The following is a 26287-nucleotide window of genomic DNA, read 5'->3' as shown; positions in this document are numbered from 1 at the left end:
ACCACCTCCTCCTCTGTGACCTCCCCGGGTCCCACGAAAAATGGCTAGGCGGGTCCCCTCAAAACAATCCCTCCTCTCCCGCTCGATGGCTGGGGAAGAGAAGTTGGAACACATACCGCTGGATCCTTGCATTGTGACGGAGTCCTTCTGTCACGGAACACACACAGGAGAGAGAGGATCCAAGTGCAGTATTTTATTATTAAGGGGTAATCCGTACTCACAATCCAGTCCAGGCAGAGGTCAAAACCATGTAAGCAATCCACAGACACAAGACAGGGACAAGAAACGGGTAGTAACAGGAACGGAAGTGTGGGGACATTAAACAAGGACTCCGTGACAAACACTGAAACTGACAGGGTATATATACACAAGGGCTAATTAAGGTGACAAGAAACAGCTGAACATAATGAACACTAAGTGACAGACAGGATCATGGGAAATGTAGTGAGAATGTGGATGACACCGTGGGGAAGAGGACATCTAGTGGACACCAGGAATACACAAACCAGACACTGTGACATAAATACCTTAGATACTTCCAACAGAATTCATTATAGCAGTGAAAGGTACAGCATGACTATTCTCTGGAATGACGCTCAACCAGATCTGAACAATAAAAACAATCAGATGAAAACTCAAATAGAAATAACAATGGCTTCTTATCATCATAGCATATAATTCTTTAATATAACAATAGTGACAAAAAAGTACAATAAAGCAACTCAAAACACAAAATAAAACATTTATTATCACATACAAGCATATGATTATTCTTATTTTAAAATATTCTTCTTATTTTAGTAATTAGATTAGATGCATGTCACATCATCAGGGAAGTATAGCAATCAATGCAATTAATAATTGCCCCAAAGTCTATAATCAGACAGAAGTCCACCACCAAAAATGCACTTCAAATACCCGAGTCCAAATCAGAGCTATGGGAAAGTTTTGGTAAAGGCTATAGTTCATTTGCCGATTCTTGTTTAACATCACTTAATGAATGGTAAATGTAGTCTCAGCTGATCCATTTGCCTGTAAAACAAATGTTTTATTTATTTAGCAAGTATATTGATAGTATGTTTCAGAATACTGATAAAATATACAGTAGAGAGTATAGTCTTCTTACCCCTAGTGACACCAAAGCAACTCTCACAGTAAACTGCCCGACGGTAGACCCATAAGCTGTCCCCGGCCTTCAGGTGTCCCAGAGACCCATTACACACCCCACACTAATCACAGAAACAATAATAATACTCTTTTAAAATGATTTTTCTTGAATAAAGAATCTTTATAAATTCTTGAATTAATATAATTATAAAAAAATAATTAAGAAAACCATTTTAGTTGATAAACAATATAAAAAGATTTTTTGTTTTCATTAATAACATTAAAACTTTCATATTCCATATTACATTCATATCATTTTCATAAATATTTATATTTTTAATATGCTTAATGTGAGTTAAAAAAAACGAACCTTGAAACAACGTGCATGACAGTTTATATTCATGTCATCCAGAATCATCTTTTCATCTGTGAACATGTTTTTTTGGCAGTATGTGCAAATGTCCCTTGCACTCACCGTCCTGCAATAAAGTGAAAAGCGTTTCACATGTGCACGACACGTGGCATCAAACTCCGGCATAGTTCAATTCAGTTTCCCATACCTTTCCGGTGATGTGTACACAGTTGTAGAGGTTTTTGATGTGAGGGAGTCAGATATGTAATCAACGGGCCTGTGGATAAAATGACATGACTTAAGTAAGTCTACAAACCCCATCAAATCTAATCAGTAATTCTTGTAACGTTTAACAAGACATCTGTCGAACCTGCTCTCGGTGAATGATGATCTGTTGTAAGAAGGACTTGTGACAGTACTCCACTCATTTCTATGCATTTAAAAAAATAGAGAAGTGTAATAAACAACAAATAACGTATCCGGCAAAGATGCTTGAATAAGAAATACCATCCTACCTGTCATTTGTTGAATACACAGTTCTGATGGTTTTGGAGACTGATACATCCTCGTGACTGTAGGAACGATAAAAGTCCATGATAGAATAAACACGACTGCACTGCGAGTGAAGCTCGAATGTAAAGTTGTGAGCTCTGACTAAGAGTCACGAAACACGAATGAGCACCTGCTTTTGTGTTTTTATCCTGGGAGTCATTAGACTGGTTAATCTACTTAAAGGCCAAAGTAAATGTCAAACTCGCCAAAAATGGGTTCACACCTTGTATGCAAGTGCCACATACCTGCTATCAGATTTTGTGTAGGATGACTTGATTGATGTTGGTATGAGAGTGTCAAACAGTTGATCCTCAGAGCTGTAGAAAAGCAGTCAGTGATGTTCTTTGTCTTACAGTGAAAAGCATTTACAGGCGTTTACTTGGAATTATCTTTCAGGATCTCACCTCTTTGTGGATCGGAGAGAATATGATGATGTTTTAGCTGGTGAAACATCCTCAGTGTAGGTTTTGATGCTAGAATTGAAATGAATAAGAGGTTAAGAGAGCAGCCTCAATATTTCAGGTTAGACAGCAATAAGCATGGCAGTGGTTACTGTACCTCGTGGTGGTCTTGAGAGGTGAGGTGGATCTAGACAAAAAGAATGATAGGATATAGTTTAATACACACAAATAACAGCAAAAAACAACAACAGCAACTTAATTAAGAGATTTCATTGTAATAGATAGATCTTAAATTATTAAAAATATCCTTAAAATCATATAATGAAAACAAAGTATATAAAAAAAAACTCTTTATAACCTTTTTCCACAAGAGATACATAGATATTTGTAGGAAAACTGAGAATTCCGACAAAAGATATAGGAAACCTATATATTTTGCTATTTTATCTATGCATGATTATATGGTTAGCTGCATTTTATTATTTGCATTTAGTATTGTTTTGTCTCTGCTGTCAGTGACCCATCAGGATAGACATGCAAGAGATTTGTGGGTCGTGACCCTTCGGTGTAGAAACCCTGATCTATGACACTCACACATCAATGATGTCCTTTGATGACTTCACAGTAACCACCTCAGTCTTGTAGTCACTTTACAGACACACAACATTGACAGTGAGCAACATTGCAGTCTCTAAATGAAAGTTCAGTTCGTTGCACTGCATTATTTTTGGCAATAAGTAAAACAATTCAAGTCCTCACCTCTTTGTGGAGTAGGGTGTAGTTTTAGCCGGTGAAACATCCTCCTTGGTGTAGGTTTTAATGCTGTGAATGAAATTGTTAAAAGGTTTAAGAGAGAAGACACATTTGTCAGGTTAGTCAGCAATCTAGATCCATGTTTTCTTCAGGTTAGTCAGCAATGCTGTAGTTACTGTACCTTGAGGTGGTCTTGAGAGGTGAAGTTGGTCTAGAAAAAAATTATTACAGGTTTGATTTTAATACATTCACAAAACAACAACAAAATGTGTACAAAATACCCTTAAAATCAAACGTCCAAGTTTATTACTTTTACCATAAACTGTATACTTTTAGCACAAACAATATGCAAAAATAGTAACATTACGCTTGTCACAAAAGTGTGTTTTATTGCATTGAATGTGCACTTGTAGTGTATTTCAAATCTTCAAGAATATTTTTTTAAAAACTGTATTTCAGATAATATAAAATCAATTAAATAAATAAACACCACTTAGATGTACTTTCATAACCGTTTCTTAACACACTCATGAGCACTTTAAAAAAATTGCACTTTGTAATAATGTCCAATTAAAAAGTTAAATCATTATGCTTTAATAATCTTGTTATAGTTTAAAGAACTACACTTATTTTGATGTTTATTATCATTTTAACTATAGTGTTATTTGACATTACTTAATTGTAACTTCATCATTACAAATGTGTAATTACAAATATATTTAAATACTGGTACATGACATACAAGTACATTCGGCAATACACTTTAACTATATTTGAAATGACATACAATGTACTCAAGAGATTTGTGGGTCGTGACCCTTCAGTGTAGAAACCCTGATCTATGACACTCACACATCAATGATGTCCTTTGATGACTTCACAGTAACCACCTCAGTCTTGTAGTCACTTTACAGACACACAACATTTACAGTGAGCAACATTTCAGTCTCTAAATGAAAGTTCAGTATCTTGCACTGCTTTATTTTTTGCAATAAATATAACAATTGTGTTGTGAACAATATTTCAAGTCCTCACCTCTTTGTGGAGTAGGGTGTAGTTTTAGCCGGTGAAACATCCTCCTTGGTGTAGGTTTTAATGCTGTGAATGAAATTGTTAAAAGGTTAAGAGAGAAGACACATTTGTCAGGTTAGTCAGCAATCTGCATCCATGTTTTCTTCAGGTTAGTCAGCAATGCTGTAGTTACTGTACCTTGAGGTGGTCTTGAGAGGTGAAGTTGGTCTAGACAAAATGAATTACAGGTTTGATTTTAATACACAAAACACAACAAAAATGTTTAGGACAAAATACCCTTAGAATCAAACATCCAAGTTTATTACTTTTACCATAAACTGTATAGGCCAAACAATATGCAGAAATAGACATGCAAGAGATTTGTGGGTCGTGACCCTTCAGTGTAGAAACCCTGATCTATGACACTCACACATCAATGATGTCCTTTGATGACTTCACAGTAACCACCTCAGTCTTGTAGTCACTTTACAGACACACAACATTGACAGTGAGCAACATTGCAGTCTCTAAATGAAAGTTCAGTTTGTTGCACTGCATTATTTTTGGCAATAAGTAAAACAATTCAAGTCCTCACCTCTTTGTGGAGTAGGGTGTAGTTTTAGCCGGTGAAACATCCTCCTTGGTGTAGGTTTTAATGCTGTGAATTAAATTATTAAAAGGTTAAGAGAGAAGACACATTTGTCAGGTTAGTCAACAATCTAGATCCATGTTTTCTTCAGGTTAGTCAGCAATGCTGCAGTTACTGTACCTTGAGGTGGTCTTGAGAGGTGAAGTTGGTCTAGACAAAATGAATTACAGGTTTGATTTTAATACATACACAAAACACAACAAAAAGTGTTTAGGACAAAATACCCTTAGAATCAAACAAGATCCAAGTTTATTACTTTTACCATAAACTGTATAGGCCAATCAATATGCAAAAAATAGACATGCAAGAGATTTGTGGGTCGTGACCCTTCAGTGTAGAAACCCTGATCTATGACACTCACACATCAATGATGTCCTTTGATGACTTCACAGTAACCACCTCAGTCTTGTAGTCACTTTACAGACACACAACATTGACAGTGAGCAACATTGCAGTCTCTAAATGAAAGTTCAGTTTCTTGCACTGCATTATTTTTTGCAATAAATATAACAATTGTGTTGTGAACAATATTTCAGGTTCTCACCTCTTTGTGGAGTAGGGTGTAGTTTTAGCCGGTGAAACATCCTCCTTGGTGTAGGTTTTAATGCTGTGAATGAAATTGTTAAAAGGTTTAAGAGAGAAGACACATTTGTCAGGTTAGTCAGCAATCTGCATCCATGTTTTCTTCAGGTTAGTCAGCAATGCTGTAGTTACTGTACCTTGAGGTGGTCTTGAGAGGTGAAGTTGGTCTAGACAAAATAAATTATAGTTTCAGTGTTGATATACACATACAAATAAAAACAATCACACACACAAAAAAGATAATAATGTAATTATGAGATTATATCAGATTACACAGATTTTACACACACGTAGTGACACGACACAGTATACCGGAATAGATTATTGTTTAACACAAAAATGTCCTTAAAATTAAACACTGAAATTCATCATTATTAATATGAACTGTATAGGCCCAACAATATGAAAAGTTATTAACATTACATAAGCTAAAACATTTGACCATTTTGGTTTCTAAATGTAGACAACAATATGGAATAAGTTTTTGCTATTTTATTTATTGTTGCCCTTGTGAACAAGAAGATTACTGATTACTGTCATGAACCAGGTTTTCTCTCTCTCGGTTTTCCTCTATCACACACACTCATGCACACACACACTCGCTTCATCTCTCAGCTGTTCCTCTTCGCAATCAGCGCTCTCGCTGACCTCTTTCTCACCTGATCTCTCTTTACTCTTATTTTCTCTGTTACTTCTAGCTACTGTGTCCCCTGCTTCATTGCCAGATTATGTAGAGCACACGCTCTGTTTCGTTGCTATCCATCTGCCCGTGGCCCACAACCTTATCTGCATCTGTGAGTCTGTACCACCTGGCCATGGGACCGAGTCTTGACTGCTGCTCTACTACCCTGCGCTGGAGTCTCTACTGCTGCTCCCCTTCAGCCAAGTTGTGTTCACCTCAGTCCCGCGTCCGTTTGACGGCAGACTCCTTTGTTACCATTTTCTAATAATAAACATTATTGCAGCACTCATCTCTGCTTTTGGGTCCTCAGTATACTCTGACAATTACAGAAATAATACTTTAAAGAATATAGTTGAGAGCGAACCGAACGTAATGTTTTCAGACGCTGAACATTTTTTTTTTTCTAATTTCAAAGTATATTCGATGCTATTAGCTGAACTTTAGAGTCGTTTTTTTTACCCATTTACGTAGGACTTCAGTACATCTTTATATGTAATTTACTTCTACAGTCTTTGAAATATGGTTAAAGTCTACCGCCAAATATACTGAAAAGTATTTGGTAAACTAAAACATACTTTAATGTAATTTCTATTGAAATTTGAATGCCATGTCTTTAAATTTGAAATTGCATCTTTGAAACAATGAAGTTGAAGTTTTAAAGAATGACAAAAGATGATTAAATCATGATTTAAAATGTACTTTAAAGTAAAACGTTTCATTTAATTTAAAGGTTTAATTAATAATAGTAATAAAAAAAGTATACTCTCTTCGAATAAGTGGCTTATTTCATTAATATTATATTATCTTCAAGTAAAACATTTTTAAATATACTTTTAAGATTCTAAGTACTTACTATACTTTAAAGTGTTTAAAGTGCACATTGAATACAATTGAGCACACTTATTCTTCACAAATCTGAAAGTTGAAGGTTGCATTTAGCACGTTTTCCCCACTGTCCATCATTTGTGGGTCGTGACCCTTCAGTGTAGAAACCCTGATCTATGACACTCACACATCAATGATGTCCTTTGATGACTTCACAGTAACCACCTCAGTCTTGTAGTCACTTTACAGACACATAACAAGTGCATTATTTTCTGCAATAAACACTAGATCCTTTAATATCAGTTGTTGGACTACAGAATCTTGTGGCGTGATGAGGTTGATATTCTGATTACGGTAAAATTAAATGAAGAGGATGTTGCTTAAGTTGTTTAGTTCATAAATATGCAAGTGCCACATACCTGCTATCAGATTTTGTGTAGGATGACTTGATTGCCGTTGGTATGAGAGTGTCAAACAGTTGATCCTCAGAGCTGTAGAAAAGCAGTCAGTGATGTTCTTTGTCTTACAGTGAAAAGCATTTACAGGCGTTTATCTTTCAGGATCTCACCTCTTTGTGGATCGGACAGAATATGATGATGTTTTAGCCGGTGAAACATCCTCCCTGGTGTAGGTTTTGATGCTAGAGTTGAAATGAATAAGAGGTTAAGAAATAGGCACATTTGTTCAGTTTAGTCAGCAATCTGTAAGCAAGGTTAGTTACTGTACCTTGAGGTGGTCTTGAGAGGTGAACTGGGTCTAGATAAAAAAAGTATTATAGATTTAATTTTAATACAAACAAAAAATAAAGATTAATTAATTAGATTATATTATTGTGTTTCCTATAATCTGTCACTTACCCATCAACAGCGTCCTTTGATGACTTCACAGTAATGACCTCAGTCTTGTAGTCACTTTAGAAACATATAACATGTGCAGTGAGACATACAGGGACCATGAAATGTATTAGGACACTTTTCCACACTTATGAATTTCATTAAATTATATAACATAGACCAAATCATCTTAATTTTAAACACTGTATCTATTATTTTGTAATTTACAACCAAAATAAATGTTTTTTTTGTGTGTGTTTTTTTATCTCAAAGTTGCTTTAATGTTTTGTTATATAATACAAAAAAAAATCTGATTTACCCAGAAGTCTTGGTCTTTAAAGCTGCCAGGTCTTTATCAGTGATTGTTTCAGACTTGGTAAAGGATTTCACCACATCCTGCCTGAGGACAATAAGACAACACAGTTTAGAATAGTTAAAGATGACCTTGTCATTCATAACATGCAAGTAAAGATGAATGTAGCGTGAAATAGTTATGATAGATCTGCCATTTTGATATCCTCTCAGTATCTTACTTGGTAGTGGTCACCGTTGTCTCTGTAATCTTTGAACCATTGATTGTTGTGGAAACGCTGAAAGAGCAATCATCGGTTTTGTAAGAAGCTAGTCTTCATTCATTCAATCATTCATTTAACCAGGCGTGTCTCAGAGGCTTTACCTTGTCCTGGGCTGCGTTCTCACGGTTGTTTTAGCTCCTGTGGTTCTGTAGGGTTGGGTTGGAAAGATGATTGAGCTCTTAAAATGTTTTACATTCCCACCATTCTTGGCCTTTCATCACTCTTACAGACAGGTTTTAAATACAGCAAACATTGCTAACTAATCATATTGTAAATGTAAGTCCATGTTCTTCAACAGATTAAGCATTATTGTACTGTATTATTGTGTTGTATTTTACACTTCATTATTTTTCTAAATTAAGTACAGAGACAGATTTAAACATTAACAGTTGAAAGTTGTGATTTATGTGTATACTTTACCTGGTTTCATTCAGCTTGTCCTGGCTGCCACCAAATCTGCACAATGACAACAATCACGTAAGACTCTTTAATCTGATTTTATCGCATACACTTTTTACAAAGCACCATATCATGGATTTACCATGGATTGGTAAATCATAATTATGACATAAAAGTTTAGTGAAAATTAAGACATTATCTACATTATGAGATATTAATTCATAAAGGTAGAAATCATGAGAGCCTAAGTCATAAACATTTATATTATTAGAGCCTAAAGGCATGTTCACACCAAGAGTGATAACTATAAAGATAACTATATTAGAGTCCACATCAACGGACAATATCACTGTTTATTCTAAGCGTGTGCTGCAGTTCCCTATCGAGATGTCTCTCGTATTGCGTATCATACGCTATGGCAAAAATCCTTTTCTCGAGAATATTGAAGCAACTTTTTAAAATGCATTGCAGCTGCACAGCCAGCACATTGAACGCGAGAGCGGTCATTGGTTGTGCTGCGGCAACTGCACAAACCTATGGCGAGGAGGCGTGAACCAATCAGGGCGCTTAACGCCCAGTCGCGTCATAGCCCGCCAGAATGGGCGTGGTCAGCGGCTATAAATGCCCCTGTCTCAGATAAAAATTTCTGAAGCGATCCACTGACCGTAACACAAGCACGGCATGATGCGCAATACTCGTTCCCTCATCTCAGGGAACTGAGGTTACAAGAGTAACCGAGTAGTTCCCTATCGAGATGTCTCTCGTGTTGCGTAGCATACGCTATGGGAACCCCTTGCAAAACACCGTTAACTTATCATTCTAGTTATCTTCCTTGGTGTGAATGGGCCTTAAGTCTTAATAATGAGTTAAAAAGATATAGATATTTTGTCATTATTATGACTTTTTGTTATAACTATGTCTTTTTTATCTCATAGTTTTGACTTTTTGTCATAAGTGGCGAGCAGGACGAGGTCGAGGGCCGTGGGAGGACGGCGCGAGGCCGGTGGCGTGATTGATAATGAGCGACACCTGCGTGACGCACCGCTCTCGTATCTCTCACGGAGGAGCGGAAGCATAAAAGGAGGAGCGACAGTGGTGATCGAGAGAGGAACAGGCCTGGACTTATGTTATGTTTTGTTTCTGTTTTGTGTGGCCAGAAGTCTTCAGCGAGGGGCTGCTGGCTTAAACTTTCATTTTTTTATTTGTTTATTTATTTATTCAAATCTGTGAATGTTTGCCGGTTCCCGCCTCCTTCTTCCCATAACAACATACCTCGTTACAGTGACGTTTTGTATTATAATGTCAACTTTTTATGTCATGATTTCAACTTAAGTCATATTAATTTTTTCATAATTTTTACTTAGTATCTCATCATTTACTTTTTAGCTCAAAATGATGATTTACCAAAGCATGATTGTTTTTTTCTTATGTGTCGCTAATGAGCTTCCATAAGAGTGAGTAATGCTATGTACTGTGTAATTCTAATGCACATTTGTAAACTTGGTAATGTGTTTAATGTACTGTATGAAAGTGATAAGTGCGTCTTCAGCAGTGCGTTACCTTTTAGAGAGAGCTTGGACAGAGGAACCTGGTGAAGTGGTGACGGTGGTGGTTTTGCTCTCGGTTTTGCTAGTTTTATCTTGAGGGCTTTGTGGAAAAAAAAAGAAGGATCTCATATTCATTTTTTTATGTCAACATGTGGGATATACACACAAAAGTGTTAAGACGAGATTAACTACCCGACAAGGTTTTCGTTGGACTTGTAACGGCTCAGAACAGTTTTGCCGAAGTTCGGGTCGCTTCTGTTGGGAAATGGGAAACACAAATTCATCTCGTCAGCTGTTCAGTCTGTCAGACACGCATAAATCCCATTGACAAAAAGCATCTGAAAGATTTACAACCATATTACAGAGGAGAGGTGTTAAACAAGTTGTATCGATCTAGTTTGCTGTCCAAAACTCACTCGACTTGCTTGTCCTCGTTCACATTTGCCCTGATCCAGCTATTGTCCTTCAGCAGGGATGCTTTCTTTTTGCTGTCCTCTACTGCTTTAGAAGTACTTGAAGTCGTACCTGTTTTCAACAAAAAGTATTAGGCAAATAAAATGACTTGATTATGGCTGTACATATGATATATAAAGAACAATGGGTTACACTTTACGTCGATGGTCCACTTTTGACATTCTACTAACTATAACTTTGCAACTACATGTCAACTAACTCTCATTTGAGTATTAGTAGTGTAGTATACTGGTGGTTTTAGGGTTCGATTAGTAGAATAAGCTGATGTGTAGTTGCAAAGGTACATATAGTCAGTTGAATGTCTGTTAGGGAGCATCAAAATAAAGTGTTATCAGATATTAAGCAGACAGTCTACTCATACACTAATGACTGCTAGTTGACAAGTAGTTGAAGATATAATTTTAATGCATCTTCTCACCTATTTGCACTTTACTGTATGGTTTTCCAGTGAAAGACATGGTTTACGCTGTAAGATTGAATTGAAACACATTATTATGTTTGCAGTGGATACAGTGTAATCACTTCTTCTGCATATATCATACATACTAATAAGGCTACTATCCACAAGATGGTGCGACCAGAAAAGACATAATGAGTGTGTCAATGCAGCATCATGTTCATAAAATGCATAATTTCACAGTTTACGGTTAGTACATTCCATTCCTAGTGTTGATGTAGCATTGTCCTTTCACTTCATACCTGCCTGGATACACCCAAAACTAGTCTGTCCTGATCCCTGTAGAGACACACCCTTCAAACACCTGCCACTGAATCCATGGCAACTCTCTCATGTTTTGAAAAGAAACGTCAGATGTATTGCACTTAACAACATCAGCTGAGAGGTTTCGGTGGATTTTATGTAGCAAAGGTTATAATTATAAAATGTGTGTGTGTGTGGGGTGGGGGGGTGGGGTATCATTTACTTCATATTTGGGTATCTGACATTAAAACTTTTTACTCATGGACATGCTACACAATTAAAACTATTTTATATATATATAATTGATAGTCTAAAATGTAGTCATACATAAGATGCATGCATTATATATATATATATATATATATATATATATATATATATATATATATATATATATATATATATATAGCCTAGTGTAGTCTCTAAATGTTAGTCATACATGCATGCATAATATTTTTCAAAAAATAATATTCTGTATATATATACACACACAGACCTGTCAACCAAAGTTGACCAAAACAAAACAATCAAAACATTAAACGCATCAGACAAAAATACAGTAAAACCAGTAATATTGTGAAATATTATTACAAATTTTAAAAAAACTATTTTCTATTTAAATAAATCTTTACATGTAATTTCTTCCTGTGATGCAAAGCTGTATTTTCAGCATCATTACTCCAGTCTTCAGTGTCACATGCTGACTAACTGAATAAATCATTCTGCATTTGCTGCTCAGCGAACTTTTCTTACTATTATTATTATCAATGTTGAAAACAGTTTTTGCTGCTTAACATTTTAACCATTCAAACATTTGTGGTAAGATTAAAACATATACAAATGAATACTTTGGAAATGATGCTGAAAATGTGAGCTTTACCATCACAGAAATAAATTACATTTTAAGATATCTTTTAATTTGTAATAATTTTAGGCAATATTGCTGTTTTTACTGCATTTTTGTTTAAACAAAATATTTGTCCAGGTACAACTAACATTCTGTGTAGATTTGACTTCTAATTTGAGCAGAAAACCACTGTCCCTCTTTTTCAAAAACCTCTATTCTGATTTTACTTTGAAAAAGCAATATTCAAAGACAAAGTTATGGTCTTCAAATCCACCTTGACATTGAACACTGTTTTAGTAAAGTGCCCTGCGAAATACTCAACACAACATTTAATAACTGTTCACATTGTGTACTCCATATGACAAGAGAATCCAATTGAATTAAGATGTTTAAGTAAGATCACACTGTTAACATAAAACCCCTTTGATTTTAGAAACTAAAAGGATAAAAACATGAACCATGAAATGATTGACATATATAACTAGAGTAGAATCAAGAGAAATACCTATAGTGTGTAAAATCATACCTTGGTATTTCAGGTGCGCAGGATGTGATAAGAGTTCTGATGAGAATAATATCTCGTTTACTGCTCTCCCTCTTACATATTTGACATGGGTAGGGAAGGACCAGTGAAAGGTGTGGCTTCATACGAGAGCGACTGAACCTGAACTGTCAGCACAATGTCAACGTAGTTTACAGTAGGGGTGTGTTTTATGAGATCAGCTGGGAATGATGAAAAGGCACTAAGTAATGAATGTCATTGGGACATTGTCCAATGTCTGTCTTAGGAAACTATGTGAAAGCCGCCATTACAACCTTCAATGTCAAGATAAGACTGTTTGGGGTGTTGTTCTTAAGGTTTAAGTTCAAAAGTCTGTCATTTGAAATGTTTATATCATAGTTACACATTTTGCCAGCAGTTATCGTAGTTCACTGTAACTTTATAAAAGTATTCAGAGCATTAATTGTAAGCAGGTGTGCAGAATCATTATTATTGATTATTTCCTCTTAAAAGGTTGTGTCAAAACCTTTTAGCAAATGTGGAAGTCGGAGTTATGTTGTAAAGGTTTCCTGTAGTGTTTGGCTAGTCTTAAAAAAAATGCTTTTCTTACTTAATATTTTTGTCTTGTTTCCAGTCCAAATATCTAAACAATTCTTAAATCAAGAAGCATTTACTAGAGAGGTTAAATGACATAAGAAATGATATCATAAATTAAGTGAGTTTTTGTTTAAAGGGGTCATGACATGGTTTTTTTTATTTCATTATTATGTTCCCTTAGGTGCAAATATAGTATTACTATAGTTTCTTTTACCAAAAACTTTAAAAATGTAGTGATTTATGACCTTTTCCCACCCTGTTTCTCATCCTCTGATTCAAACAGTCTGTTTTGGGGGTGTTTCCCCTTTAAGAGTTCAGTGTTAACGCCCACTGTTATGATTGGCTAACGTCAGTGCCTATGCATCAATTATTAACGCCCCCAGCCAGAACGTTTGCGGATTCGGCGTAACTGTTTAATAGCGGGTGATGCATGCGAAGCGATGGCTCTTGCAATGATAAAACCTTATTATGTTTGAGCCGGAATCAGAGGAATATGAACGATCACCACAACAACGAAGACTGGATCAGCCCGTGTCCACATGGAAAGTGAAACTATTTTGAATTAATAAAAAAAAAATTAACCCGAGACACTTGAAAACAGATTATTGTTGCATAATTATCATATAGCCTAATTTGCTAAAAGTTTAACATTATTTAACTAATTCCAATGAAATGATAGGGTGTACCACGGACAAAAATGCATGCACAGGCCATATTTGAAGATGCAGCATTGATAAAGGCAACATTTTTAATTTTCTATCACATGTAACGTTAGGCCTACTAGAAAGGCGACATATTTTCAAGATTCTCTTATACAAATGTGTTTATATTAGCCATGGTAAAAAGTAAGTTTGCGTCGTCGTTGTTGAGCCCAGAATATTCGGCACGGACTTATCTTTGAGCAACAGTTTTCTGGCAAAGCCAAGCATCATATTGGGATTTTTTCCTCAAAACAGTCATCCTTAAATGTATAGAACACTGCCGTGACTGGGACGTCCGCAAAAAATAAAGTGCATCCATTTTTTCCCTGACGACTGGATCTTTCAGCGTATTTAAAAAGTAGTTTAAAGTTTTAAATACATTACTTACAGTTTGCGTCGTCGATGTTGAGCCCAGAACAGTCGGCACGGACTTATCTTTGAGCAACAGTTTTCTGGCAAAGCTCAAAACAGTCATCCTTCACATAGAACACACGCTTAAACTAACACTGCCGTGACTGAGACGTCTGCAAAAAATAAAGTGCTTCCATTTTCCCTGACGTCTGGATCTTTCGCAGCGTATTCAAAGATGTTGTTTGTCCACAGCCAGGAACAGCACATCTGCGGCATCGTAATCTCCCTGTACACAGACCCACTCGCTGTCCGTCGACTGAACACTTGTGAGGCGCGCGGCGCGTGGGCGCGACGATGATACGAAATGAGCGTAGTTGTCTTGCGCTTAAAGCGTAGTTGTCTTCTGCTGGAGGCGGTCATTATGCAAACGCCGGTACGTCACTTCGTACCGTGACGTCACTTCTTACCATGGATCCAGAACGAGCTGTATTTAGAGCTTGATTAAATAAATGATTCGTTTATAATGGGGAGGACGTCTTAAGCTATGAAACTTGCAGGACGTTTTAATGGTACAAAGACCTCTTATATACCAAAAGATCAAGGCAAATTTGGTTTCTCATGTCATGACCCCTTTAAAACAATTAAGCATAATTATCAGCCAATGGGTAAGAAAAATAACCTTGTTTAATTGATTTATTTATTTCCCCCAGAAAACAAGATTTAATTTGTTATGTCATTTTACTTCTCTAGCCTATAGGCCTAAATGCTTCTTGATATAAGACTTCTTAGATATTTGGACTGGAAACAAGACAAAAATATTAAGTAAGAAGCCTTTTTTTTCAGTGTTGGCATTGAGGGATCCAACATGAAGAACCTTTGGGGACTCTAAATGTACGAATTTTCACGTAATTACTCTTTTGCCATGAAAATCAAAAGAATGTGAAGTTCACTCTCAAGAGTCTCTCTTCTGTTCAATCACACAGGAAATTAATGCTTGTACAATTTTAAGGATAATGCCAAGAGAGACATTCTGTACTGTGATACTAATGTGGCTTATAATAATAATAATAATAATAACTTAGACTTATATAGCACCTTTCATGGTACCCAAGGTCGCTTAACAAATGTGTGTGTGTGTTGGCGGGGAGGAGTTAGGGGTCTTCTTTGCCTTGCAAAGAAAATAGAATAATTAGTCTCAAATATAGCCTAATTTATAATCAAACTATCATAAGTGTCATTTTAATGACCTCATCTGTAAACATGATGCCGGTGAATTGCAGAGCTTGACCAAACATATTCTCTTAGTTATGAGCAGATGCTTTCTTAACTGTTTTCTCAAGCTGGGCAAATATCTCAGCAGCCGGCGTCAGGAATCAGGATGTTCATAAACAACAGTAACATTAGCTAGCTAACATTACATCACTGCAAAGGAATTTCCATCTTCTTTTTACTTCTAATCGAAGAACGAACAAGACCTTCATTGTGATATCGGGGCTTTGAATCACGTGTAGTTTCTTACAATATGTGATAATGTGAATGATTTGGCGCTGACCAAGGCTATCGCGTCACTCACCAATGGAGTGTGTGTACACGAGTGCGAGCCGAGCACGAGCAATACTGGCTGCATTTCACTTAACGGCCACCGGTGTCGCTAATAACAATGGTTTCTGAATTCTACATCCCTTTTACAGTAACATAAATGGAACCTTTTTCCACTGCACAAAATATAGTGTAAAAAGGTTTTTCAGATTATTAACATTTACTTCACAATCACACTAAGAAAAATCTTCACTGAAAAGTTATTTTGGGAAATCAAAAATTATTTTATTGCATTTTTGCAAGCCCCCCATTTTGGAGCCTTTATTTTTTACTAGTGAACAGCATAGACAGTATATAAACGGTGAACAGAGATATATAGGCTAAAGTATCTGGGCCTCAGATTTGATTGGCTGGTTCTAAATGAATAGTTGTGTTGTTGCTGAAGCATGTGGCTTGTTAGGTTTATGCTTTGTTGTGGGTGGGTGAAGCTCTCTTTGCGTGAAGTAAGCAGTATGTCTGACAGCAAATATGAAGAGTATGTCTGTTGGGTGTGACACCGGTTAATATTCATCATGATCACACCCTTACTCAATAGTTTTAACGTGTGTAATATGCAAAAGACAATACAAAAACTTGATGACACAAAAAGCTGCTTCTTATGTTACACCAAAACATTTTTAGGCTATGGAAACACTGATATTTGCACATATGAGGTTTGGAGGAGTGCTCATACGATGATTGTATTTATTTAAGGAAATATTGTGTTTGATTTCAAACAAAATAGATACACTGGAAAAAAAGCTGCTTGCTTTATTTACTTAAAGGGCACCTATTATGGAATTTTGAAATTTACCTTTCATGTAGTGTGTAACATAGATCTAAGTGAACAAAAACATCCTGCAATGTTTGAAATATGAAAGTGCACCGTATATAAAGTTATTTACTTTCAAAAGTAAGAGTCGACTCTGAGTCATTTTTATGAATCGTTAGAAGACCGAAGCTTTTTCTCTGACTAGATGACGTCAACTTGTCAAGTTATTTGAATACGATACGCCCACTTATTGCGCTCCAAGGCCAGGGAAAATATCATGGCGACGAGACGCTGTGTTCTGAAGTGCGACTCAAAAGCCAACTTTTTTCATCTGCCCAAGGAGGAGCATTTGAAGACTAAGTGGCTACAATTCATATACAACTATACCACAGAAGTATAGTCCGAGCCTTGTGCTTTGTTCGCGCCATTTTGAAGACGATTGCTTTAAATGCAATCAAACTTGGATTCGCGAGCTGGGTGATATTGAGGGAAGGTTCAGTTCCAAGTGTATTTGCATCAACTTCCTCCTCCGTATCACAACCTGTAAGTGTTATTAATAATTGTTGCTTTTATGTTTTATGTAGGATGCTTAATTATTATTTTGTTTGTTGTGTAAGCACCGTTTAGCTTCTAGGTCTTCAATGACAATTGTATTGAGATATGTGAAGTGTTTGTCGTTGTTTTCGGAGTTGTCTTAAAGAATAGAGTAATACCACGTAGTAACGTAACTGCATTTTTTTTTTTTTTTTTTTTACGTTATGTTTATGCATCGGGCTAACGCAAACAAAGACTGATTGTGCTTTTAAAATATGAACTCTGGGCTATGCTCGCTAAAATAACATTAAATTCTTTAACTTATTTTTAGTTTTTTTACTACAAACTACAAAGCAGTGGACTATAATCATTATTATAACACGATTTAATTGATAAAAGCATCATTGTACTCTGTGTTAAACAATAAGTATTATCTCTGTAAACACTGCTGGGTCGTCTGACCAATCACCGCAGATTAGCGTCGCGCAAAGGAGGGGTTTGGAAATATGAGTCGTTGAACGAATCATTTGGGAGTCGGTGAGCAAATCAGGTAAAAATAAATGCATATTATACGACAACAAAAGTGTTTTTTGTCATTGCATGTATGTAAAACTGTTGTTGGGGACTCCCAAAACAACATTAGGAACATGTTAAATGTCATAATAGGTGCCCTTTAATTAAAATGAGCTAAAGCAACACAATTGCTGAACATTGTATCACAACTTAATTTCATTGTGTTCAATCCACTCAAATATGTAATAAAAAAAAAACTAAATTAACTAGTTTTATTCACGTCAAAAATATTATTTAACATCACTGAATCACCCCAAATACATAAATTTAATTTAATTAAGTTGCTTTCTTACAGTGTACATGAATCCTTTTTGTTGCATGAACTAAAACTGGATGGGTGGATTTCCATATGATTTCCATAGGACTGAATTGAGATTAAAGGTTGAAATTAAGTGTTATTTTATGCATTTTTTATTAAAGACAAAGACCATTTAATGTTTATTGTTCACTTATGTTGGCAAATTAAACGAGTTTCTATTGTTGAAGTTGTTGTGGTTACCACTGTGCGGAAGAGAGCTTGTTGGTTTGGTTATGGTTTACTGTAATGGTGTATGTTTCATTCAGCAATGCTAATGTCAGTACAGTCACAAACGAAACATGTAGTCAAATTAAGTTTGTGTTAACACTTGCCTCAAAAAACTGAGTGGATTGAAAAGCATGTACATGTTCAGTTAGTTTTTCTTAACCTAAAATGATGCACTGCTACTGAAAATGTTGCTATTTTAAGTGGTTTTCACAAAATAGACAGACAGACCACCAGACCAGACAGACAGACAGACAGACAGACAGACAGACAGACAGACAGACAGACAGACAGATAGACAGATGATAGATAGATAGATAGATAGATAGATAGATAGATAGATAGATAGATAGATAGATAGATAGATAGATAGATAGATAGATAGATAGATAGATAGATAGATAGATAGATAGATAGATAGATAGATAGATAGATAGATAGATAGACACATTCTATCACATTAACACTGACGTTTCTCACCACTAGATGGGGCAATACATTAAAGAAAATGGTTTTGATTAAAATTCTCCAGTTTGTGTCATATTTGTATTCAAGAATTTGCGGTAGTGACATTTTAAGAATTGCGAACTAAGAATGTATACATTCTTTTTCTGCTCTCTGCATTAAGAAACATATTTAATTTTAAGCTTTTAATGCATATTGTGTTGTTAGAAGTAAATTTTCATCTAAAAAATGTCCAACCATTGTCCAAAAAATAAAGTTATTTCATTTTGACTGGGCAGAAGTGAAGTCCCTGCACAGGTGAAGATGTTCTGTCAGTCTCACCTCCACCATTACTGGATCTAAGGTTGAACATTGTGGGGTAAATGACTTCAGTGCTGCTGACTGACAACTCTAACCAGTGTCTGTCTGTGACAGTGAAATGTCATCTCTCAGTATTCAGGTTATGTCCCCAGTCAGAGGACATTCATTGACCTTATTACATCATGTGCAGTTCCTCTCACATTATCTTTTTCTCGATCTTCCTGTTTAATGGACATCCACATCCTGTCTCTATTTTGTTTCATATAACGTTACCTTCAGATGTACAGAATTTATATCAAGGAGAACTGTCTGGGTTACAACGAGAATATGTGGAAAATCTTACTTTCTCTAATGAAGTGGGTCAGGGATGGACAGTATTTATTTGAATAAATACATATAAATACAAAATGCTATTTGTCAGTCAGAGGGTCAGTCAGCCTCTTTATAGGCAGCTGATTTCCCGTATCAACGTTTAGGGGTGGTTGAGTATGATTTCACTTTTCTAACTTTAGTTAGTGTGTAATGTTGCTGTTTGAGCATAAACAACATCTGCAAAGTTACAACGCTCAAAGTTCAAAGCAAAGGGAGATATTTGCTTTCAAAAGAAAAGGACTACAACAAACGGCTGGTAGGGACTACACGACATTCCTCCCGGGTTAGTGACATCAGCAACCCTAAAATGTACATAAGCATAATTTCCTCTTCTCAACATGGACTGTGTTGACCTCTTAATGACCTCTTCTCACATGTACATTTGTGAGTCAGCTCAAACTTTAGCATCTTTTCACATGCAATAGAAAGTCACTCTGTGTGCATCTCACAACAGAGAGCGATTTATAGATTAGCATGACAGAATATGCTAATTGAAGGTAGTTAACTCCACATCAGCAACATAAATTCATCAACTAACCTTTCAGAGACGTCCTGTTGCATTCTACATGTTGACACTTCTTCTTGAGTCTCTCCATCTTTGTCTGACTCTTTCTGTCTCTCAACTTTCTGTCATTTTAGTGTGTCTGCGAGGCGCAGCTGCTAACCATAGAAGCTGCTAACACACACAAGCTCTTGAAACCCCGCCCTCTGCAGCAGCTCATTTGCATTTAAAGGGCCAGGCACAAAACGGTGCGTTTTTGCAAACCCTCAAAAAGTGACAACTTTAACATGCTATATAAAAATATATTGTGTATTTTGTGCTAAAACTTCACACACACACTCTGTGGGTATCAGAGATTTATTTTACATCTTGTGAAAAGGGCATTTTACCACCCCTTTAAGCAACCCTAAAGCACACAATCTGGAGATCCCAGAGAGAACAGCTCCATCTAGCATTGGGTTAGTGGATTTTCTGCATTCAAATATTAAGTGGCTGATCTAGGCATCACTTGTTCACACAGTATTAACTTGACTCTTATTTGATTTGTTAGGTTTATATACAGTTTATTTGCATTATCTTGCATCTATGTTGATGCAAATTGCCAACACTGCTGATAATAGTCTCTATAGCAGGATACTTTTCACCAGTCAATCAACAACAGTAATGAAGTTACTATCCGCAGACCGCATCCAGCTATAGTCTAACTATCATTATTTCACTAGCTATTATTGAGAAAACTGTGTTTGCAGTTTCTTATTTCAATTTGTATTGAACAGGGGAAGGGAAGATGTGGGTAAAATAAAAACAAATATTTGTAAGAAATTGTAAAAATGTTCTTTAAATTCAGAAAATAAATATTTAGTGGTACTTCAGCGAATGGCAATTTTAAATGTTTTTGTTATATCCCCCCCCCCCTCCCACACACTATCTTGTATTATTTGTTATATTTGTGTATTGTTATATTTAAGCTGAGGTATTTTGTATTTTTATTTCAAATACATTTGTAGTCTTGCAGCTTTTTGCTCAATATTTTTTGTCAATATGTAAACATACCCACATTTAATTGTTGATGAGGAATGCAAGAAGCTAGAATAAAAGTTTTTTGTTTGTTTGTTTGTTTGTTTAAAGCAGAGGCTCTGTTCTTTCTTTTGACACATTGCATGTTCTGATATTCATACAACAAAATATTCTTGGGGCCATTCAATTTTTTCATAAAATTATCAAAAATTGCTGGAGGTGGCTGGCAACTTTATAAAAAAAAAAAAAAAAAAAAAGAAAAGCTGTCGGGGAAAGAGTTAATTGCAATTAAACTTTACATTTATATTAAGTGCAATTAGCTGCAATTTAGAGTGTTTTTTTGACTCACTTAAGTACATATTTATTTAATTTCATAATTATTTATACTGTCTTTGAAATGGTTACTGACAAGACACGCCTATTTATGTAAACTAAAATATGTTATGTGATGTATACAATTGCAGTTTACATTAACATATATTAAAGTCCCCCTGTGGTGAAAATCAAGCTTTTAATGTTGTTATGTCTATGTAGGGTTTTTAATATGTTTTAAGACAAACCATTTGCAAATTCATAAGTCAAGACCATTGCTGAGTATTTTCTCCTTAAATCCCCAGTGAGCCAAAGACAGTCTCAAAAGTGCGGTTTGAAATCGCTGTTGTTCTCTATACGTCACAAATGTAATGTTTAAACGTATTATCAGTTAAAATGTTAGAATCAAGTATTGTATTCACTACTATGTTAGTCAGCACAACAAAGTACATCTAGCACATTATTACAAAGTGCTTTTAAGTGTGTTAAGAAGCATTCATGAAAGTGTACTCTCTTTAAGTACAATTAAGATGGCCTTTTATTTCATTATTATCTGCTAGTATGGTTTAAAAAAAAACATTTGAGGATTTGAAGTACAAGTGCATACTCAATAAAAACCAAGTGCACTTCATTTCCACAAGGGAACACATAGTCCGAGTCCCAATATTCAGATTTGTGAGTTATCTTTTTTTGTGTGGTTGTTATGATTTTCATTTCCTACTCTCCAAGGTTACATCCTTAGTTATAATAACAAGTCACTGGTAAGGGTGCTTCAGTGGTAATCCTATAGCCTACCAGAAACAGTATGCCAGGTAACATGCCGTAACATAATCCACGGAAACACATTCTGACAACAAAACTAATGTTTTGGTGTGAGCAAATTATTTAACATGATGGGGCTTATTTTTGTGTTACTAGCTGACATTGTGCATTGTGCACTAGTCTGATAGTTCACTCAAAAATTAAAATTATGTCATAATTGACTCGCCCTCATGTCATTCCAAATCTGTATGACTTTCTTTCTAATGTTGATATCCAAACAACTTTGGAAACCAAACAGTTTTGATGACCAATGACTCAAATAGGAAAAACCTGACATGAGGGTGACAAAATGATGACAGAATTTAAAGTTTTGGGTAAACCTGTAAGGATGACTGACCAAATAAGCCCAATGAACATGACAGGCCTAGTGAGATTATTTTATTAAGTTATTTGAGAAAAGAATGTTGAGTCCTTTGGACAAACAATTAAATATACAATGCAGCATACATTAATTAATTGCACAATACACTTATTACAAAATGATGCAATTGACCAATCAGAAGTAAACTTCCAGAACAATTTGTAAATAAAATAACTAGTAATAAAACATCTTATAAAATAGCCACAATATTACCAGCCAGCCAGAAATGCATGGTATTGTCAGGAAATAATAACCATACAAAATAATTTAATGTACGATTCACCATGCCCCCTAAGGAAATAATCGCTCTGGATGTGTTTTTATAATCGTGCAGTAAAATCATATTCTTCTACGAGAGGAAACGTTAAACCATTAAAGCATCTAAAAGCTGCGTTATTAAACTCGCCCGCTCCATTACTACAGCGGTCGCGTTTCCAAACCGACCGAGTCCCCTAGCAAGAAAGCACTCTGTGCGCGTGGTTCATCATCTTCGCCCGACCGCCCAAACAGTGTCTAGGTAGTGCGCGCACTGCGCTTTGAGCCACAGCCGGTGTGTGTGCTATGGATGGGAATGTATCCCAGCATGCTTGACAGTCAGTCAGCAGCGACATGAACAGGGAAGGATGATGAAGCTAAGATGGCAGCGCTACTAGGGCTGCTGTCTTTACGGGGTCAAGAAAAACGGCAGGAATAAACGCAAAGCACGGACGTCAGCTCGCGCGTTTGACTCGTTTCTCCTCGGGCAGTTGAGCGCGGTCGGACCGCCTGCAATCGAGGAAATAACGGTTGGCTTTTGAAGCGTATTTTGCAGTCGCAGCAGAGCGGCTAACCGTCAACGTCGTTTTAATTGGAGATACTCGGATGTAACGTTAATTCGCCGGGCGTTTTTGCGGGTTTGCGGAGCGGATATATGGGGTGTGCTCGGGAATTTGAGCTCTGTTGATTGACTTTGTAATCTAATATATGCGTTGTTCCCCTAAACGATGATGTGTGCTGCTGCGGCGGCAGCGGGTGCCGGTGGCAGCGGGATTGGGTCCTCCTCATCCCACTCCATGGGGCTGGGTGTCAGGGTCATTCCGGGAGCTGGACACGATTTCGCATCGATCGGATCAGGGATGGGCTCCTGTCCTGTTGTGGGGGCCCGTTCGGATTGTCGGAGCCGCTACCAGCTTCTTCTCTCAGGGCGAGCACTAGCGGAGCGCTACCGGAGGATATACACCACCGCGATCAACGACAAAGAGCAGGGGCTAAACCTCGGCAGGTGGGTCTGATTTACATGCTCGGTTCAGGTTGAGGAATGGGCCGTGGTGCCGTGCGGGTGGATGTGTTTGTAAACAAAACCCAGTGGGTTAAACATGAGCTCATTTGATCCCAAACAGTAGTGCAGAGCAGCAGTATTAGCATTTAGCATGCGGCTAACTTCCTTAGCGATAACACATTAGCGAGCGCAGCTAAAACACTCGATTAATCTCGTTCGTGTCAACGGAAAAGCTCAGTTTGTGATGGTTTTAATTTGTGCACTTTTTAAAAAACGTCACCTCTGTGCTGTCACGGCTAACAATGCCGGTTTGGTATCTCTTGCTCAACCGGACTAATATAACGTTAACGGTTAGTTGTGCTAATAGGACATAGCTGAATGAGTTTGATATGTATGCTATAATTTTACTGGCTTCAAATACAATACAAAGACTATGGTATGTTATGCAAAGAAGGAAGAATTAAACCTTTCAACATTTGTGTGCAAATTGTGGATTTTGACTAGTGAAGTGTTGTCAGGCTTATGAAATGTCTTATAACGCTAGTCCCAGTTCAGGTTTTTATTTATTATCCTTCTTCACTGAATTGCAAGTTTAAGGTTATTATTGTTAATAACCAGCCACTTAATTTTCATAATTTGACTTATTGAACGACATTAAATATATCGCATGTATTCAGAGCTCGAGCCGTGTCTCATTTATGCGAAGGGCTGGGTTCTGTTTTGCCTGACGTCACCCTGCTGTAGAGAGAGACACACACACACACACACTCACACACTCTCTCTCTCTCTCTCTCTCTCTCTCTCTCTCTCTCTCTCTCTCTCTCTCTCTCTCTCTCTCTCTCTCTCTCTCTCTCTCTCTCTCTCTCTCTCTCTCTCTCTCTCTCTCTCTCTCTCTCTCTGACGTGCTTTACCTCAGAACATTCTCTTATTATTGATCTTCCTGTACAAATCATTTTTGTTTCTGCTCATATTTATACTTTTACTTTGTTCAAACGCAGTTTCACAGTTAGAAAACAAATCTAAATAGATGACAAAGTAAAAATGACATTCCGTTTTGCAGTTACCAAAAAAAGCCGTCACATTCCTACTTTACTATTATATTGAATTCTTTAGCAAAGAAAACAGTAGAATTTGATTTATTTTAGTTGCATATTAAAGAAGATATTCAATAAATCAAACTACATTTTTTTATAGAGTTACTAAATTGCTTTTATGTATTTAAAGTTTACAAAAAAGGTTCAAAATGAACATTAATTAAGGTTTACACATACAATTCAAGAGTCAAAAGTAATAAGCGCTGAATGACCAGAGGTCAATATTATGAATATTGTTACTGCCTTCTTTATGCAAATTTTTTCTTTGAGGTTTAATAGTCCTTTTACAAGTGGTTTAGTGGTGTACACTTGCACCATCCACTTATGACGTCACCAGCGTTAATGCAAATTGCGCTGAACCCTTGAACGCCCCTGCCAATCTTCAGGCTCTTCATCACAAGCAGCCTCTGTGCTTTCACTTTTCACTGCATATAATCAGCTTCTGTTTTGTTTTCCATTGTTTACCGCCATACACGAGCTCTAGCTTCAACACAATTCCCACATAAGGTTGTACATAAGAGCAGATTCAGATGCCTCTCTTGTGGAAAATTAATCTAGGATCGGCCACTGCGAGAGAAGTTTGGGTTCCTCGTGAGGATTTGCCACTAGACCAGTGTTTCTCAACTGTTGGTGTGCGGTCCATGAAATAACAACAAAAATCATAATCCTATGTGATCTGAAATTCATTTTCTGATGCAAGACTTTTATTTTGACGTGTGGGAAAGCTGTTGACTCTTCTGTCAGATGCAGTTTAAGTAAAGAATAATTCAGTATCTAATTTCAGTTCCTAATTCAGTATCCACTGTCAGATGAGAGGTTTTTAGACTACATGTCATTCTATTATTCTAATATTATTTTTGTTACTTGAAAGAATTCGCTACAGATTTTTTTTTTGTACATGCTTATAATTTAATTTGCTCTTAATAGTGAAGTTAACTATAAAGAGAACATTCAATTATGAGCATGTAACATCATAGTTACCGTACGTTGTCAGTTAGTAAGTCATGAAATTATCAAAAAGTACCAATAAATCACGTTACTGGTATGTCGTGTGTCAGCTGGGAAGGATTTGTATGCAAGTATGATGTTCATTCTATCAGGATTGCTGTCCATATGTTTTATTAACAGTTCATGTTATTGTGTGTTCACTATTTTCACTTTTTGTTATTTTTTTATACTTTTAATAAATGTGGGGGCTCTTAACAAGTTAATTGTATTAACGAAAACTAGTTTGGGACTTTAACTGCCTTACCTTATACTGTTTATTCATCAGTATTAGGGATATTCTTATAATTTACGTGTATGTTAAATAAAGTGGGACAGTGTGTGTGTGTGTGTCAGTCAACTGTCAATCATTGTTTGGA

General features: G+C 36.3%; 2 protein-coding genes across 29 annotated transcripts in view; one reads left to right on the top strand and one right to left on the bottom strand.

The window, feature by feature from the left end:
- Positions 1-840: 840 nt before the first annotated feature.
- Positions 841-12948, bottom strand: scel (sciellin). Of its 5 annotated transcripts, XM_079617670.1 has the most exons (35): positions 12816-12948; positions 11161-11208; positions 10685-10793; positions 10461-10523; positions 10282-10368; positions 8743-8778; positions 8424-8468; positions 8281-8337; positions 8067-8147; positions 7772-7825; positions 7641-7670; positions 7483-7554; positions 7334-7405; positions 7102-7155; positions 5545-5574; positions 5370-5432; positions 5187-5240; positions 4946-4975; positions 4772-4834; positions 4607-4660; positions 4375-4404; positions 4201-4263; positions 4018-4071; positions 3347-3376; positions 3172-3234; positions 3007-3060; positions 2570-2599; positions 2416-2484; positions 2257-2328; positions 1975-2031; positions 1830-1889; positions 1668-1736; positions 1478-1586; positions 1127-1229; positions 841-1032 (listed from the first exon to the last, which is right to left on the bottom strand). In XM_079617670.1, the coding sequence occupies exons 2-35, from the start codon at positions 11198-11200 to the stop codon at positions 1016-1018; spliced, it is 1974 nt and encodes a 657-aa protein (XP_079473796.1). In that variant the 5' UTR covers positions 11201-11208; positions 12816-12948; the 3' UTR covers positions 841-1015. The 5 variants fall into 5 exon arrangements, with proteins under 5 accessions (XP_079473796.1, XP_079473797.1, XP_079473799.1 ...); XM_079617671.1 differs by lacking the exon at positions 7102-7155; XM_079617673.1 differs by lacking the exons at positions 2570-2599; positions 3007-3060 and having other exon boundaries at positions 2416-2453; positions 3201-3234.
- Positions 12949-23111: 10163 nt separating this feature from the next.
- mycbp2 (MYC binding protein 2) overlaps positions 23112-26287 on the top strand; it is a 113037-nt gene continuing 109861 nt past the window's right edge. For all 24 annotated transcript variants that reach the window (XM_079617748.1, XM_079617742.1, XM_079617741.1 and 21 more), the window contains exon 1: positions 23112-23832. In XM_079617748.1, the coding sequence (XP_079473874.1) occupies positions 23555-23832 (278 nt within the window). In that variant the 5' untranslated portion in view covers positions 23112-23554. The remainder of the gene's footprint in view (positions 23833-26287) is intronic.

This window comes from Phoxinus phoxinus (assembly GCF_949152265.1).
Source record: "Phoxinus phoxinus genome assembly, chromosome: 7".
NCBI classification, from domain to species: domain Eukaryota; kingdom Metazoa; phylum Chordata; class Actinopteri; order Cypriniformes; family Leuciscidae; genus Phoxinus; species Phoxinus phoxinus.
This window is presented reverse-complemented; position numbering and strand designations above follow the sequence as displayed.

What these genes read in the sequence shown, in the direction of transcription:
- scel (XM_079617670.1), bottom strand. Translation starts at nt 11,200, where the DNA reads ATGTCTTTCACTGGAAAACCATACAGTAAAGTGCAAATAG. An exon ending in AACGAGGACAAGCAAGTCGA is followed by an intron (nt 10,524 to 10,684) that starts GTGAGTTTTGGA and finishes ATTTCCCAACAG; the next exon opens with AAGCGACCCGAACTTCGGCA. An exon ending in ACAACGGTGACCACTACCAA is followed by an intron (nt 8,148 to 8,280) that starts GTAAGATACTGA and finishes TATTGTCCTCAG; the next exon opens with GCAGGATGTGGTGAAATCCT.